Source organism: Ursus maritimus, unplaced genomic scaffold (assembly GCF_017311325.1).
Source record: "Ursus maritimus isolate PB19 unplaced genomic scaffold, ASM1731132v1 scaffold_6, whole genome shotgun sequence".
NCBI lineage: Eukaryota > Metazoa > Chordata > Mammalia > Carnivora > Ursidae > Ursus > Ursus maritimus.
This window is the reverse complement of record NW_024426774.1, coordinates 63,295,533-63,312,237: the sequence shown is the minus strand read 5'-3', so window position 1 is coordinate 63,312,237 and position 16,705 is coordinate 63,295,533. Positions and strand designations below refer to the sequence as shown.

The 16,705-nt window shown below is 34.2% G+C and overlaps 1 protein-coding gene and 1 pseudogene across 1 annotated transcript in view; both read right to left on the bottom strand.

Annotated features, from left to right (window-relative positions):
- The window catches only part of CCDC88A (coiled-coil domain containing 88A), a 123,131-nt gene that overhangs the window by 20,190 nt on the left and 86,236 nt on the right, over positions 1-16,705 (bottom strand). Inside the window, exons 18-22 of the mRNA XM_040623469.1 lie at positions 13,938-14,102; positions 9,006-9,167; positions 7,350-7,627; positions 6,984-7,127; positions 4,347-4,533 (exon numbers count right to left, since the gene is read on the bottom strand). Coding sequence (XP_040479403.1) covers positions 4,347-4,533; positions 6,984-7,127; positions 7,350-7,627; positions 9,006-9,167; positions 13,938-14,102 — 936 coding nt within the window. The remainder of the gene's footprint in view (positions 1-4,346; positions 4,534-6,983; positions 7,128-7,349; positions 7,628-9,005; positions 9,168-13,937; positions 14,103-16,705) is intronic.
- LOC121101111 lies at positions 8,638-8,791 on the bottom strand (annotated as a pseudogene).

The following is a 16,705-nucleotide window of genomic DNA, read 5'->3' as shown; positions in this document are numbered from 1 at the left end:
GTGTCTGACTCTTGGTTTCGGCTCAGGTCATGATTTCAGGGTCAGGAAATTAAGTCTGTTTTGGGCTCCACGCTTAGCAGGGAGTCTGCCTGAGATTCTTTCTCTCTCCCTCTGCCCCCCCTCCCGCTCCCACATACTCTCTAAAATCAATCAATCAATCAATCAATCTTAATAAAAAGACTTAGGTGTTCTGCTACTTGAACAATTAGGTGCACTTTGATCAGAACATGAATGATTTTAGTTATAATGACAGCTAAATACTGAGTTATGTACTGTACATATTTTTTAAAATTCTTATAAACGCTGGGTTTAACATATAATAAATTATCTAGTTCCAAAAACACTTGTTTCTTTAAAACTATTTAACTTATAGTCTGAAAGCTACCTGGTCTTCTATTTAAGGAGCTACAAAACACTGGACAAGTAAATTAATTCTCTGGGCTTCGATGATCTCATCTATAAAATGAGAATAACAACTCACACCACTGACTGTTGTAAGGATTAAAGAATACATGTAAAGTATCTTGTGTCATGCCTTTAACATATAGTAGGTACTTAATATACCTCATTCTTTCCTCAACCACCATTTTTTAGGAACCTTAAAAGTTTGTATATAGTTTTTACGATTGATCAAATGGACTCAGGTAATCCTGTCAATGGTTGGTATTACTAGCTGATACTACTGGTAGTTGGGCTGCCAGCAGCATTGGGCTGCTTCTTTGTAGTTAGAAGAAACTAGATATATGCCTTGGTTAGGCAGAGATTCCAGTAGAAGTCAGAAAGCCCAAAGTAGTGATTTTCAAAATTCAGCACCACTCATAGAGACTATTAAAAAATGTAGATTTCCAGGATCATCTGGATGGCTCAGTCAGTAGAGTTTCTGACTTTTGGTTTCGGCTCAGGTCATGATCTTAGGGTTGTGAGATCGAGCCCCACCTGGGGCTCCATGCTCAGCTTGGAGTCTGCTTGAGATTCTTTCCTCTTTCCTCTCCCTCCTCTTCTCTACCTCCCCCTGCTTGCACCTGTGCACCCATGTGCGCTCTCTCAAATAAATAAATCTATGTCTTTAAAAAATGTGGATTTCTGGGTCCTAGCATTCAAATTCAACTAGTCTGAAGTATAGCCCAGAGATCTATACTTAAAAAAAAAAAAAAAAGAAAAGAAAAAAAAGAAACAAATATTTTCTGTTTTCTGTAAGATACAGAAAAGCAGACAGTAGGGGCGCCTGGGTGGCTCAGTCATTAAGCGTCTGCCTTCGGCTCAGGGCTTGATCCCGGCGTTCTGGGATCGAGCCCCACATCAGGTTCCTCCGCTGGGAGCCTGCTTCTTCCTCTCCCACTCCCCCTGCTTGTGCTCCCTCTCTCGCTGCCTGTCTCTCTCTCTGTCAAATAAATAAATAAAATCTTTAAAACAAAAAAAAGAAAGAAAGAAAGAAAGAAAAGCAGACAGTAAAATACTATGAATATCCCTAAATAGCCATTTAGATCTAACCACTATCACTATTGTGTTGTATTTGTTTTATCTATATATTGTTAAATTGAAACACAACATGTGGTAGATTCATGCAAAACTGAACGCAGTTTTTCTCCTCCAGGTATCTATACCCTCTTGTGCTGTGACTTCTTGTTCTTATCATCAAGAAGTGGAATTTATTTTCCCTCTTTTTGATTTTGGAATGCCCTTGGCAACAAGAAGGAAGTGGAAGTGATGGAAGTTCCAAGCCTAGGCCTCAAGAAGCCTTATGTGCTTCCACTTGGAATCCTGCTGGAGGATGAGAGACCACATGGCACAGAGAAGAGTTATGCCATCTGGGGCCACCCTAGGCCGGCCAGCCCTCAGAATATGTGCCAGTTAACTGCAGATGTAGGACAAGCCCTACTAAGATCAAATTACCTTGGTCATATTAATACATGCCATCAGCACATCTGCTCAGGCAATCCATAGATTCATGAGCAAAAATAAATGTTTACTGTCCATTACACCAAGGGTTCTGTGTTGTTGTATAGCATTAATTACTGTGTCAACAATTAATAAAACATATATATATATATATATATATAGAAAAGAGAACAAATTTTATGTAGCTGCATCTCAATGAATTAGTGCAAAGTGAACACGTGTGAAAACAGCACCCTGAACAAGAAACATTAACTATATTCCAGAACTCATTAACTATATTCCAGAAATACCTTGTGCTCTCTTCTAATTACTGTCCCTTCCCACAAAGATTAACTGCTATCCTGGCCTCTTACACTCTGGATTCATTTTCCCACTCACTCTAAGTCATGTTATCATTTGACTTAGCCCCTAGCCAAGGGTTAACATTTGACTTGAGTTGGGACTATCAGCCAGAGATAAGTAGGTAGCTAGGTCCTTTCTGGTCTCTCCTGGACAGCTTTCCAGGCCACCAGTGTCAGGCAGGACCTTATCAAGGCTCACTATAGCTGGATATTTCATTCCCTGGATCTCCCAGTTACATTTTTGACTAATTTGCTGGTCTATTCCTTGCAACCAATATTCCAACCTCAGACCATCTGAGAGTTGACCTGTGACAACTCTCCTGGGTATGGGGACTTTTTTGTGCTCTGCTCAAATCAAGTCAGTCTGCTCTGGTAGCAAAATTGGTGATTTTCACAGTATGCCCCTCACCTGAACTACCAGGTAGTGGAACGGGGCAGGGGGAGGGGAATGGGAGAAATCACAAGATAAAATGCCTCAGACAACCATAGTTCCTACACAAAGTCAAGTGGCTTTTCTTTAATAAATGCTTCTCAATTTGTTGTACACCTTTCCTTCAGTTCCAGAGTACTACAATTGTTGTTTTTGACAATTTTGCCCAATTTGTTGTTCCTTGGGGAATTGATTTGTCCTCTTCCTCTTTCTGTAAGTCCATCACTCCAATTATATTTTATTTAGACTTTTATAAATCACAGGCATAATGAATCTTCTATACTTTCTGAGCCATGTTGGGTAATTAAATGTATTATGATTTTAAACTAATTTTTCTTTCTATTGCTTTATCATTTCAGACAAAATGCTTTTAAGTATTACTTTTCTGATAATCTATTCCTATTTCCCTTTAAAGGTTAGCTTAAGTGCTTGTTTCTTAAAAATGCCATTAAATTCAGGTGTTAAGCTATATTCAAACTTCAATGATTTGGGGGCCAACCAATAAAATTTAAGGATTTTCTAAGGCTTTCGGTATCCTTTTATACTTTAAAACTCATTGTTTTACCAAACCATCACAAAGAAAGGCATGGAATTATGTTAGTAACACAAACTGTATACATAAGGCCAATGTCATTTCTGTTCAAAACACTCAAATGGCTCCCCTGTTTTACTCAGAATAAAGTTATCTTTGCTCAAGGATGCCTACGAAAACTTCAATCTATACTCCTTTATCTATATTCAGTTTATATTCCTAATGCTGGAAGTCCTCGTTATCCCCTTTACTCTACTTCATTTTTACTTGCACATAACTTACCTACCTTGTAACATACCATATGTTGCAGACCAATTTTCAAAATAGTTAGAGTAGTATGCCCAGTCCACATGCTCTTGTAAGAATCTTGACATTCTCCACCCCTTGAGCCTGAATGTGACTTTGACTGCCTCAAGGAATGGAATGCAGGGGAAATGATGCTGCATGACTTCTGAGGTTTGATCATTAGAGTAGAGATGGCTTCTGTCTGGTTATCACCATGTTGTGAGAAAACCCAAACCAGTCCTTGGGGAGACATCATGTGGAGAGATGACCGATGCCTCCAGCCAGTAGCCAGTATCAACCACCAAACATTCATGTAGCCTTTCAATCATCAGGCTGAGGACCCAGTTGCAAGTGGAACAGAAACGAACCTGCCCCACCGTCCCTGTCCAAATTCTGATCCACAGATCTGTGAGCCTAATATATGGTTGTTTTACATCACCAAGTTTTGGGGTAAAGTGCAATATAGCCATGTTACAAAACACTGAAATACTATATATTTCACTTACTTGTTGTGTTTATTGTCTATTTCCTTCCACCAGAATATAAGCTCCACAAAGGGAGAGATTTTTACCTTTTTGGTTTACTAGTATGTGCCAGGTGGTAAGTAAACATTTTTTTCATTAAACAAGGGCACAATTTTACATTTTTAAAGTATGTGGACATGTAAGTTTAAACTAATAGTAACCGATGTTGAAATTCATAATAAAATAAGTTTTTATGAATTACTTATGAATTTGAATTACCCCTGACCAACTCTTTTAGAAATACCCAACCAAATATATACTGCTATTCTCATTTTAATATGATTATTTTTTAGGCATGTCTTGATTCCTAAAGGAAGAAACTTGTCAAAGCTCACCTCACACTGGTTATTTAGCTTGGTGGATGTGATGTCCAACTGTTGGTATTGTTCCTTGAGCTTTGAAAATTCAGCTTCTAATCTTGTTTGTTCCAGTTTGGAATTATTTAGAAGACTTTTCAAGTTTTTATGGTCAGTTTGTAAAACTTCAGTTTCTTTTACAAGCTGATTATATGTATGATTCAACCTATAATTAGAAATCATGATAGAAATATAATTAGATTCCCTTAATAGCTTTCATTGTAATTTATACAACATGAAAATGCTGTGGATCACATTCAGACAGAGAATATAAAAGACTCTTTAGTCAGTGACTAACCTCATTAAAAATCAGTTTCTATTCTGTAAAACTATATTTAAAAAATTCAGACTACTCTTCCCTTGAAATCTTCTAGCATGTTGTATGTTGCATGTTGGCTCATAAAAAGCTATTTTTCCCTCTTGCACCCCCCAACTTTTACAATGCAAAAATTGTTCTTAGTTTGGGAGCTGAACCAAAACAGGATGGAATTGTTAAATTACTATATTATACTACTGAAACTAATATAACACTATATGTTAAGAACAGAAATTAAAATAAAAACTTAAAAAAGTAAAAAAAAAAACAGGTAGAAGAGCTATACAATAAAATCTGTTTTTAAATCTGAAAAAAGGAACAAAAACAAGAACAAAAAACAAGAACAGGATGCAGCCTGGATCTGGTCTGCTGACCTGGCTCTAGTTAGAGACTTTTATCTTATGGCATTAAGAGATGGTACTAGCTCAGAAACATTTAATAATTTACTTCAACTCAATACCCAAAGAACTGAGTCAGCTTACAAGAATTATAAAATAAATAACAAAATAATATGTTTAAAAAATCAAGACTTGGTAAAAAAAAATAAAATGGCAAGACCAGGAACATACAGAAAATGTTCCATAAATAGGTCGAATCCATGAATGAATGTATGCCATGAGTTATAACAGCTGATCAGACCTCACTGAGACACACAGACAGCTACGCAGAATTTATCAATACTTAGGGAGATCAAAGATTTACCTATTGATTTACCTACTGCTTCATGGGGGTGATATATGAAAAGATACCATATACAATGTCCTCAACATCATCTCTAAGGCAAATGCTAAAATGAACTCTTTAAGAGAGTTTTTTACACTGTCCCTTCAAGCTGAGAACATGAACACCAAAATGTAATTCAGTGAACACAATTCTAATGAGGCCAAGACGAACTAGTCCATGTAAGAAACTTTCCTGGTTTGGCATTATAAAAGATTAAAACTTAGGTTAGTTAGAGAAATGGGTAAACAAACTATTGTTCTTGAGACAAGTCTTCATAAATATCTTTTTTTGGTGAAAGAGCTCTTTCAGGTTTTACTTAAAGCCTTTTCTTGCCTTACAACATTGACATGAGTGCATAAAAGCTGGGATAGAACAGCTTTGAGAGACAGAAAATACTCAGAACCACCATTCCCTTCCAAGCCTGCAGAATCTCCTGGTTCAAGATCATCCTGCTCAATTTCTTTTTATCATGTAGGCTGAGTTCTTTCTCAGAAGGCTCCTCAGTAATGAATACAATTAGATTCCGAGAAGGCCTACCCAAGCTCACAAACTGTCCTAGTTCACTGTGAATCCCAACAACGGGAAAAGGTTAGGTTTAAGATGGGACTTTGACAGTAAATACCTTCCCCAATGTTAAGTGTGTAATAAAAATGACCCTATCCTTATATTCTATAACTTGTCACAACGTGGTCTTCTACTGCACATACCATAAAGATACATTCTTTTTGATTCTAGCTTGGTGTAGAGCTTATTGAAAGTTTAAATCGCCCAGTACAGTATTTCTATTTGTAACAATTACTAAATTAAAAACTACTGAGCATGGAAATCAAAATAGCTCTAGAAGCTTAGGGATTTTTTTTTTTTTTGTAAAGGAAAAGAAATACATTCTAAAAATGGATTATATTAAATTCATAATAGGACAAAGAGTCAATGAATGACTCCCATTTGAATTCTGTGTGCTGCCTTTCAGCACTTCAGCAGCTACGGTTAAGTGCAAGTGCAACGCAAATGTTCAGGCTGCTTAAACTTTTCAAAGGTTTCTAAAAACCTTTTGATATGTACCCTTATGAAGCCTGATTACGGGTTGGCAAGTTTTGATTTTCCCAGGCTTACAAATAAAAAGTAACTGCCTCATGGCAATATAAGACCATTAATAACCAAGACAGTTAAAAATAAGAGTACAAATCAGCTAGGATACTGGAAGCTGCTCACTTGTAAAAACTTTGAAAGACAAGAACTGAGATACCAGACTAGCAAAGACAGACAGACATAAAGAATCAGACTTCATTACATTCTGTCACAATAAAGTATGTAAATGCTGTCAAGGTACAGAAATTTCATTATATAATGTGGCTTAAAAACTTAATTAGTTGAATAAATCAAGAGAGAAACAATAAGTGAAAACAAGGGATCTAGGTTTCAAGCCATTTTATAACTAGCTGCATGATTTTGCTGCGTAATTTACTTATTGCTCTGGGGTCTTTTTAAAAAATTTTAAGATACAGATGGTACTGCAAAGGGGCAGTATACACTTTGGATGTAATGAATAATACAAAACTAAAATATACAAATATTACCTATCATTTTCACCACAAAGTTTCTTGTATTCTGCAGCTATAGTCTCATGGTTTTTGTTTTCAAGCAGCATTTTTTCCTGTTCTACTTTCAGTGTTTTTTCCAAATCTTCCAATTGTCCTTTCCGTTTTAGTAACTGATTGTAACTGGAAAAAATATTAGGTATTTGTTTTATAATATTTCCTTAGAAAAAAGAAAATACTTTAGAAATGAAGAAAACAAGAGTAATTTATTAGTAAGTATCACATAAACATGATACATAAATTTCCTATATAAATTATCTTAGATCTGTTTAACATAAAATTTATTATATTATCTAAAAAAAAACTGGTTTTAAACTAACAACACAAGATGAGATAGTAAATTACCGATCTTCAAGGTCTTTATGCTCCACCTCAAGATTTTTGTGGGCAGACTTTAGAGTTCCATGTTTTGAGATGAGAGACTCATACTCTGAAGCCTGCCGTTCATGAAGAAGTTCCAGCTTTTCATGATCTTTGATCAGAGAATCATAGAGAGATTTCAGGTCTTCTCGCTCTTTGATTACAGCTTCATTTTCATTTTCTAAGGAAGACTGCTGGATTAGGAGTTGTGCATTCTGGTTCATAAGTGAAGTACTTTGGGAATTAAGGGTAGAATTTTCAACCTATAAGAAAGTATACTGTCATCAGACATAAGAAAAATAGTTATCTTGTTCTTCTAGAAGAGGCAAATATGTGGTATGTGTTTATTGCAGATAAAATAATTCTCCCATGTTAAAAATTATTCAAAAAAAATTCTAACGGCAACATAAAAAAATATAAAAGATAATATTAACTTTAGGAAGCTCTACATATCACAGCATATATAGTCATATTATACTGAGAGAATCTGGTTTTTAGTATCTGAAAGAACAAGTCTACAATTTAATGTTATCCATTTATATTACTTAATTTAATATTATGAGATACATAGTATTATGTGTTTTGGGTTGAATTATTTTAAATGAAGGTGATCAGAAACAATCTGTATTACACTCAGTACAGAATTTAAAATGCTAATTTATCACTTTCTAAAACTTGAGAGGAGACAGAACTGAAAAATGACTTGTGAAAATTCAACTGGAAATTTTCTCAAGAGTCTACATTATATTAGTATATGTTTAGCCATTTGGAAAAGATTTACAGAAAGAACTTTCAGATTCAAAGATGGAATTTTTTTCTTTGGCTCTTTAAGAGGTTTCAATGAGTTGTACTTTTTCCGACCTGATCATTCTATGTGAAAAGACACTGCAGCATTAAGTGCAAGATGGATCCTCTGAACTAAGGAAAAGATCGAAGACAAAACTGTCATGCTGTGTTGTTTTCTAATAACTGATATGAAAGCTGTAAAAATGAAATAAGCAATGGTATGTTGCAATCATACTCTAAAGTAAGGGTTTCTGCTTAGTTAATTACAATCAACTTGTTGAAACAGGTAAGAGGCCATAAAGTAAATACAAATAAAATAAAGACAAAATTATGTTTTAAATAAATACTTCATTTTGTTTATTTATTCTTTTCTTATGCAGGGCCTTGCTGGCAGGTGCTGCTGCAGCTCCCCCAGCTCCTTGTGCAGTTGTCATGCTCCACCATAGCCCTGGGCACTCCCGTAAATATTTTAAATAAAAATTTTAAAATATAAAAATATTTTTTAAATATTTTAAATAAAGATAAAGTTAGCTTTATTTTATTTATGTTAACTGAGTGATTTATTGGGAAAAGTTTTCAATTAGCAATAATTGTGCCTCAGATAAACTTCATTGGCTATGATACTGCCACTGCGCAAAGCTCGTTGAGCGAATTTATTAGTTAATACTTAGAGGCTCTGATATTTAAAAAAAATGCTGATATCTGAAAGCCTGGCAGAGTGCTAAGTAGATATATTTTAATTTATCTTCCATTAAATTCGGTTACTAAGAAATAATGTTACCAGGTCTAGTTACCCTTATTTTAAAAGCATAATTCAAAAGTTTGATTGCATATCCCCAAATACTACATTACAACCTGAAGCTTTGCATTCTGGGTTTGAAGAGTAGTATTCTGCTCCTGTAAGGACACTGTCTGCCTCTGAAGCGCAAGAATCTGAGCCTGCAAATTATTGTTCTGTGTCTCCAGCTGCTTCAGTTGAGTTTTCAGTGCTTGTTTCTCTGCTTGCAGGGTAGCATTCTTAATAAAGAAACACACATATTTTAAAAAGTAACAAACATATTTCTGTTTAACAGATATTAGAATTTTACAACAAAATAGTTGTTTAGAATAGTTGTTACAATCCAAAAAAAATCCCAACAATCCTAAAAGACTTAACAGTTAACAGTTCCCCTCTAACCCAAATTGTAAAGAGAGATTTAATCTAAGAGAAAGAAAGCACTAATACTAAAACCTTACTCTTGTGTCTCTATGGTGTCTGCTTTATAATGCCCAAAAAATAAAATATTCCATTCTCAATATATTAACACAAGAAACTAGAATGGGGTTGTTAGTTATATGCTTTTTGTGCTGTTCAAAAGTATGTAGGACTGTGTCTAGCTAATAAAGTGCACATTTTCTAACTGCCCAAAGGCAAAAATATATAAATATATAAATATATATATATATATATATGAGAGTGCTGGTCCCGGGGGTAGCAGCAAAACTAATTATTTTAATAAACACAGTTTTGGAAGAGAAGCAGGAAAAATTTTAACCATGTGTTTAAAAAATTTAGTCCATAATTGACCTAACAGATGTTACATATTTTCTTTAGAGATTTTTTTTTTCCCATGGTATAAAACACTCACTAAAACTCTATTTTATCTATAGGACTTCTGGAGCAAATCCAAACAAAGCATACGATTTTCAATTCTTCCAGTACATTTGACCGTATTTCAATTTTATAGTTAAACAGTGAATTACTACGCAAATCACAGATTATTAATTTAATGTGACAGATACTAAAATGTTTGTCATGGATATTTTCAGGATTATTTCTAAATAACTTTTGATAAAAAATTAGCATCAAAAAGTATAAACAAAGAACCATCTAAAAAACTGAAATAAAACGTTATATACAAAAAGGCCAGAATTTGTTGCATATAATTGCAATATGCATAAGAAGTTACGACTGAATCACAACATACCACTTTTATCATATCCACATGGGGACAATGAAATCATTCATTTTATAGGCTTTCAAGTTACATATACTACATGTCACTGTATAAAAGGCAAGTAATGATTTAACCCATATATTTTATCACAAAATCAAAGGTGAGAAAGCAAAATGCTTTAAGATGGGTTTTGATATTTTACTTCTCTTGTGTTCATTTATTCAAATAAAAAGGATGAAAAAATTTATACTGGAAAAATAATATGGAACACTGATATATTTATATACCATCTTGAGACACAAAAAGTGAACAATTTTTCACTTATATACATTAAGTACTACTGCAGTTCAGCTCTTAAGAAACCAAAACGTACAAGTTCTAATGGCAAGTCTGGGTATCCCTATAGTAATTAGAAACATTCCTACAGTCTATAAAGAGTAAGACAGAGTAGAAAGGATATCTCAGAGCTGGAAAAGATTTACAATGGAAAAGTTAGGAGGTCAGTAAATATACTGGCAAATGCACCAAAATTATCAGTCTAATATAAGGCTAGCCAATTTTATAAACCATTATGTAAAATAAAAGGGCTACAAAATGACAACCAAGTAACTTTTTTCCAATAGAAATTTATAAAGGAATTCAATTGGAAAAGAGATTTACCTTATAGAACTTTTACATGCCAGCTGAAGTTTTTGAAATACAACTATTAATCCAAGTGATGGAGGTGTGTATCTATGTGCATATACATATATATATATAAATTACTATATATATAGTGATTATATATAATATACATATAAATCACCAAAGAATTACAAATAGGTATTCATATATGGCTGATAGATAAAAAGATGTAAAATAGCTTGCTAATTTAAAACATGAAAATTAAAATATTTTCTTATTGCTTTAACAAAAGTTAAAAGGCTGGTAACACCAAATGTTTATCTAAAAAAAACAGATAATTGAAAACTGATGTGATCTTCAAAGGCTCACATGATAACATTAAAATTACACATACACACACACACACACACACACACGCTTTGGCCAATCAATTCTGCCATCAGGAATTTACTACCCTATCAACATATTATACATGGATTTTCATTGCAGCAAAATCTGAAAATAACCTAAATGTTCATCAATTGGGATTTATATAAATAAATTATGGTAATATCCACCCTACAGAATAATACGTGGTTATTACACAAAATGATATGATCTATAACTGCCTAAATTAGAGAGATTTCTAAGATAACATAATTGAAACATGCAAATAAGAATATTGTATAGCATGATTCCACAGATGTAAATTTGTAAGAGAATTATACTCCTAGACATACAAATGGCTAACAGACACATGAAAAGATGCTCAACATCACTCTTCATCAGGCAAACACAAATCAAAACTATAATGAGGTACCATCTCACACATGTCAGAATGGCTAAAATTAACAACACAGGAAACAACAGATATTGGCGAGGATGTGGAGAAAGGGGAACCCTCTTACACTGCTGGTCGGAATTCAAAATGGTGCAGCCACTCTGGAAAACAGTATGGAGGTTCCTCAAAAAGTTAAAGATAGAACTACCCTATAATCCGCAATTGTACTACTAGGTATTTACCCAAAGGATACAAAAACACTGATTCGAAGGGATACATGCACCCTCATGTTTAATAGCAGCACTATCTACAATAGTCAAATTATAGAAAGAGCCCAAATGTCCATCAAATGACAAATAAAGAAGTTGTGCTATATATGCATACAATGGAACATTATTCAGCCATAAAAAAGAATGAAATTTTGCCATTTGCAACAACATGGATGGAGCAAGACAGTATTATGCTAAGTAAAATAAGTCAGTCAGAGAAAGACAAATACCATAGGATTTTACTCATGTGTGGAATTTAAGAAACATTAACAGATGAACATGGCTTAAGAAAAAAAAAAGAGGCAAACCAGAAAGCAGACTCTTTTTTTTTTTTTAAATGATTTTTTATTATATTATCTTAGTCACCATACAGTACATCCCCGGTTTCCGATGTAAGGCTCGATGATTCATTAGTTGCGTATAACACCCAGTGCACCATGCAATACGTGCCCTCCTTACTACCCATCACCGGTCTATCCCATTCCCCCACCCCCCTCCCCTCTGAGGCCCTCAGTTTGTTTCTCATAGTCCATAGTCTCTCATGTTTCATTCCCCCTTCTGATTACCCCCCCCTCAGAAAGCAGACTCTTAATTACAGGGTTACTGGAAGGGAGATGGCTGGACGTATGGGTGATATGTGTGATGGGTATTAAGGAGGGCACTTGTGATGAACACTGGGTATTGCATGTAATGATGAATCGCTAAATCCTACACCTGAAACTAATATTACACAATATGTTAACTGAAATTTAAATCGTGGAAGAAAAAACAAAAGAACTTTTTTTTTTTTTTTTTTAAATAAGTAGGCTTCAAGCCCAGCATAGAACCCAACAGGGACTCTGAACTCACGACCCTGATAACAAGACCCGAGCTGAGATCAAGAGTTTGACGCTTAAGTGACTGAGCCACCCAGGCACCCCAATAGAAATACACTTCTATTCACAGATAAGTTACAAACATTTTTCTGGAGGACTGTTAACAGTGATTACTTCTGGATGAGAAAATAGGAATCAACAGTGTAGGAGATTAATTTTTGGCATTATGGCTTAAAGTTCTCAATTCATGCTACATTAAAACAATAACCACCACCACAACTATTTTACTTCTTAGTATATAAATTCCTTAAGCTAATTCATCTTTAAAGGATAAATGTTTGGTGAATTAGTTTGATTACTGTTTGTTGTCAAATATTTCTCTAACTTATTCAGTGAGTATTTACACTGTCTGCTATCTACCAGGCTTAATTCTACATACTAAAGTCACAGTGGTTTTAAAAAAAAAAAAAAGAGAGATAAGCTCCTGCTGTCAAGGAGCTTTTTTCCAGCAGACAACCAACAAATAAATAATATAATTTCACTAGTGAGAAGTGCTACAAAGAAACTAAATAAGGCAGTGGCGTGATAGTGAATGGTTTAGGTTTCAAATAGCTACTTCACTGGGGAAAGGGGTCAGGAAAGACCTCTTGCAGGAGATGTGATTTGAGGCCTGAATGCCAGCCATGTGTTCCAGGTAGAGGACCCAAACATAAATCTCTGGAAATAGGAACAAATGAAAAAGGCCGGCAGGAACAAACAGAAAAGGCAAATGTGACTACAATTGATTTACTTATTATATGCCAGGCACTGTTTTGTGTTTTCCAGGTATCGACAGTAACAATATCTCAAGATTAATAAACAGAAGGGGTGGAAGAGTGGCATGGTATAAGGCCAATAATATAGGCAAGGCGAAGTCAGGAATGAGCTTATAGGACACTGAGAAATTTGGATTCTATTTTAATTGGAAGGGGAAGCCACTGAATATTTTAAGTAGAAAAGTGACATAACCAGGATTATGTTTTAAAAAATAACCGGCTACTGCAAGAAGAATGGGTTAGATTGGGCCAGGAGTAGAAAGGGGGAAGCCAGCCAGTCAGGCTGCTATTCTAATAATCCAGATGAGAGATAATGGTACCTTAACCTAGAGTGGTAGCAGCAATGATGGGACAAAAGTAGATGGGCTTGGGTTACATTTTCACAACAGCATTGACAAAGTTAAGCGTGATGGAGAAAAGTATATTAAATTATTAGTTATTCACTCTTTTTTAATAAAATAAATCAGTCAAGAAAATATAAGACCAGATTAGATAAACTTCAAAGTTATATATACAATGATAATTCTAAAAAAAACCTTTTCCTACTAAAAATTTAAAAATACTTACATTTCTTTCTACTTCAATTAATCTGTCTTTAACTTTCAGAAGCTCTCTAGTTGTTTCTTGACTTTCTCGCTCCCATTTATTATCTTCACCAGAAGTTGGAGGAGAGCTCTGTACCATCCTTTCTTCATCTTGTCTCTGTTTGAGAGCTTCATAATTCTTTTTCACCTAAAATTTTATTTAAAATACGTTAATGGGGAGAAAAAGAATCACCAAAGTTACCATTTCTCACAATTAGACTTTGCAATCATCTGGTGAATGTAAGAGACACTATTTAAAAATGTGATAAATAATATGTATGATTATCATTACTATCATGATCACAATTTACACTTTGTAAACTGCAAATCCTTTTCTCCTAGAAAATATTAAATATACTCTGCTTATGTGCCATACTCTAGTAATATATTCTGTAATTTCAGATTTCTGTTGTTTATGATGAAAATATCACTAAAGAATTGATTAACTGGACATAGACATGTTGTTAAATATTAATAATTATTTTTTGACCCATCTATAGCTGGATTTAGAAATTTCAGAGATCTCCATGTAAAGGACAAATGAAGACTTGACATACATCGTTTCTTCTAAAGAGATACCTAAAGTTGAGGAAGTATCTATATATGTCTCCCCTCTTAAGAAGGATATGTTGCCAGGAATGAGCAATATTAATAGATAAATTGATGACTTCTTTATTAAGATCCTAATCCACATATAATTACTGTAATTTATTTTATAAAAAATGAGCAATCCAAGGATTTATCTTACCCAGAGTTTTCTGGTGTGATTACAACCAAATCCTACTTTAAGAGAGTCAACTCAAAACTAAGAACTTGGTCATCTTACATTACCAAAATTACTGATTAACTTAATAGCTCTCTTCAGTTCAAGCTGATTATTATTACACTTCTCTTGAATCATTAGTTTATCCTAGGAGACATTTATCACAAATTTCTACATTAAAACCCAAACTTTATATTAAGTCAAAAATATGAATGTCAAAATAATTCAATATCTAAAGCAAATCTTAAGAAAGCTTATGACTCAACAATAACCTTTGCTACTACTGAGTTAGAAAATGACGTGAGATTAAAGAAAAAAGGTGCCCAAAACAGAATATAATGTAAAGCTTGGCTGAATGATCTAATAGGTGTTCTGGGATCCTAATTTTCCAGTTTTTTAAAAAATTTAATATCCTAATAACAGATGAGTGATATCATTTCCAGTCTCCTATTTTACATTAATTTCCCACAGGATCTTTTCTCTAGGCTCATAAAACCTATGGACATATGCCATTATTAAGAAGGGGAGTGCAGAATAAAACTCAAAGCTTCTTATTTTTAGCCCATTGTTCTTATAACTAAGTTTCAAAAATCGTCCCTTTACCTTTTGTATCCTTAAGCAGAATATCTAATTTATGTTCTTAGAGGCAGCATATAGGTGGGTCTTGCCTTTTAATCTATTTATTAATCTCTGCCTTTCAACTGAGATGTTTAGAACTTTTATATTTAATGTGATTATTGATCTGGTTTAAAACTGCTATTTTGCTATTTGTCCAATCTGTACTTTTGTTCCTTGCTTTATTGTGGGTTTTTTAACTTTTTATAATTCTATTTTATCTCCTTTGCTGGCATATTAGCTATACCTTTTTGTCATGCATTTTAGCAATTACTTCAGGCCTTCAACTCACATTTAACTTTCATAGTCTTCGAGTGATGTACCTCTTCACAGATAGTATTAAAAGTTACCACAGTCTAATTTCAGTTTTATGGCAGCCTAATTTCCTGTTTATGGCAGGTAGCTAGTCTAATAGCTATGCCAAAACTGGCTGGAAGTGGAAAACAATGATGAAATTTTAAATCTCTGCCCCCTAGCCTTGAAATGCATATATACCAACCCATACCCCAACTGGCTGAGTAGCTTCATGAAGCTGACTTTCTTTGCAACCTAGATACCACAGATTAATTAAATCTGGCACCAAATTTTTTTTGGGTAATCCTTTATGTTAACTAAGCAAAATTCTAGAATTTCTCCTGTAACAATATATGTTTCATGGTACAAATACCAAAAATGATGGTGTGGGCAAATGGGGAACAAAATCTTTTCCCTTTTTGTATAAGAAATTCATCTTTGGTAACTGTGTCCTTAGAAACCTGAAAAAATTGGAATGCTCTGTGTTACCAGGCAAGACTGCATACAAGAAAAATGATCCAACTGGTAAATTATATTTAGACTACAAGAACTATAAATACCTAACAGGAAGCCATATCTTTAAACTTCCCTGAGTGCAGCAACTCTTAAAACTAGTATATCCATTGTGGAGATCTTATATCTATGCCTTCAGAGTTTTTGCAAGAGATGACTACTATGGGGTATGAAGTCTCAAAGACGAATCTCATTGTCTTGCACCTGAACTGTCATCTGGTGGGAATATGACTTTCAGACAACTATAAGAAGAGGGACCCATGACAGTGCCCTGGTATATATCTGTATTTCCAACCATGTTCTGAATCAAACGGTTCTAAATGTGGCTCACAGTAATCTTCTCAATCTGAATGTTTAGTTGATTGTAAAACAACTCCTGGTGGTACCACAGAAATGATAAAAGGGAGAAAAAGACCAGAACATGATTCTGCCTATCTACCATATACTAGCCCTAAGGAATGGGCAAGCCCCTTTGATTGCAATTTACTTATGTAAGGGAAAACAGACAGTTGCTCCTGCCTTGCTTATTTCACAGAATAATTCCAAATATCACAAGAAAGTGGAAC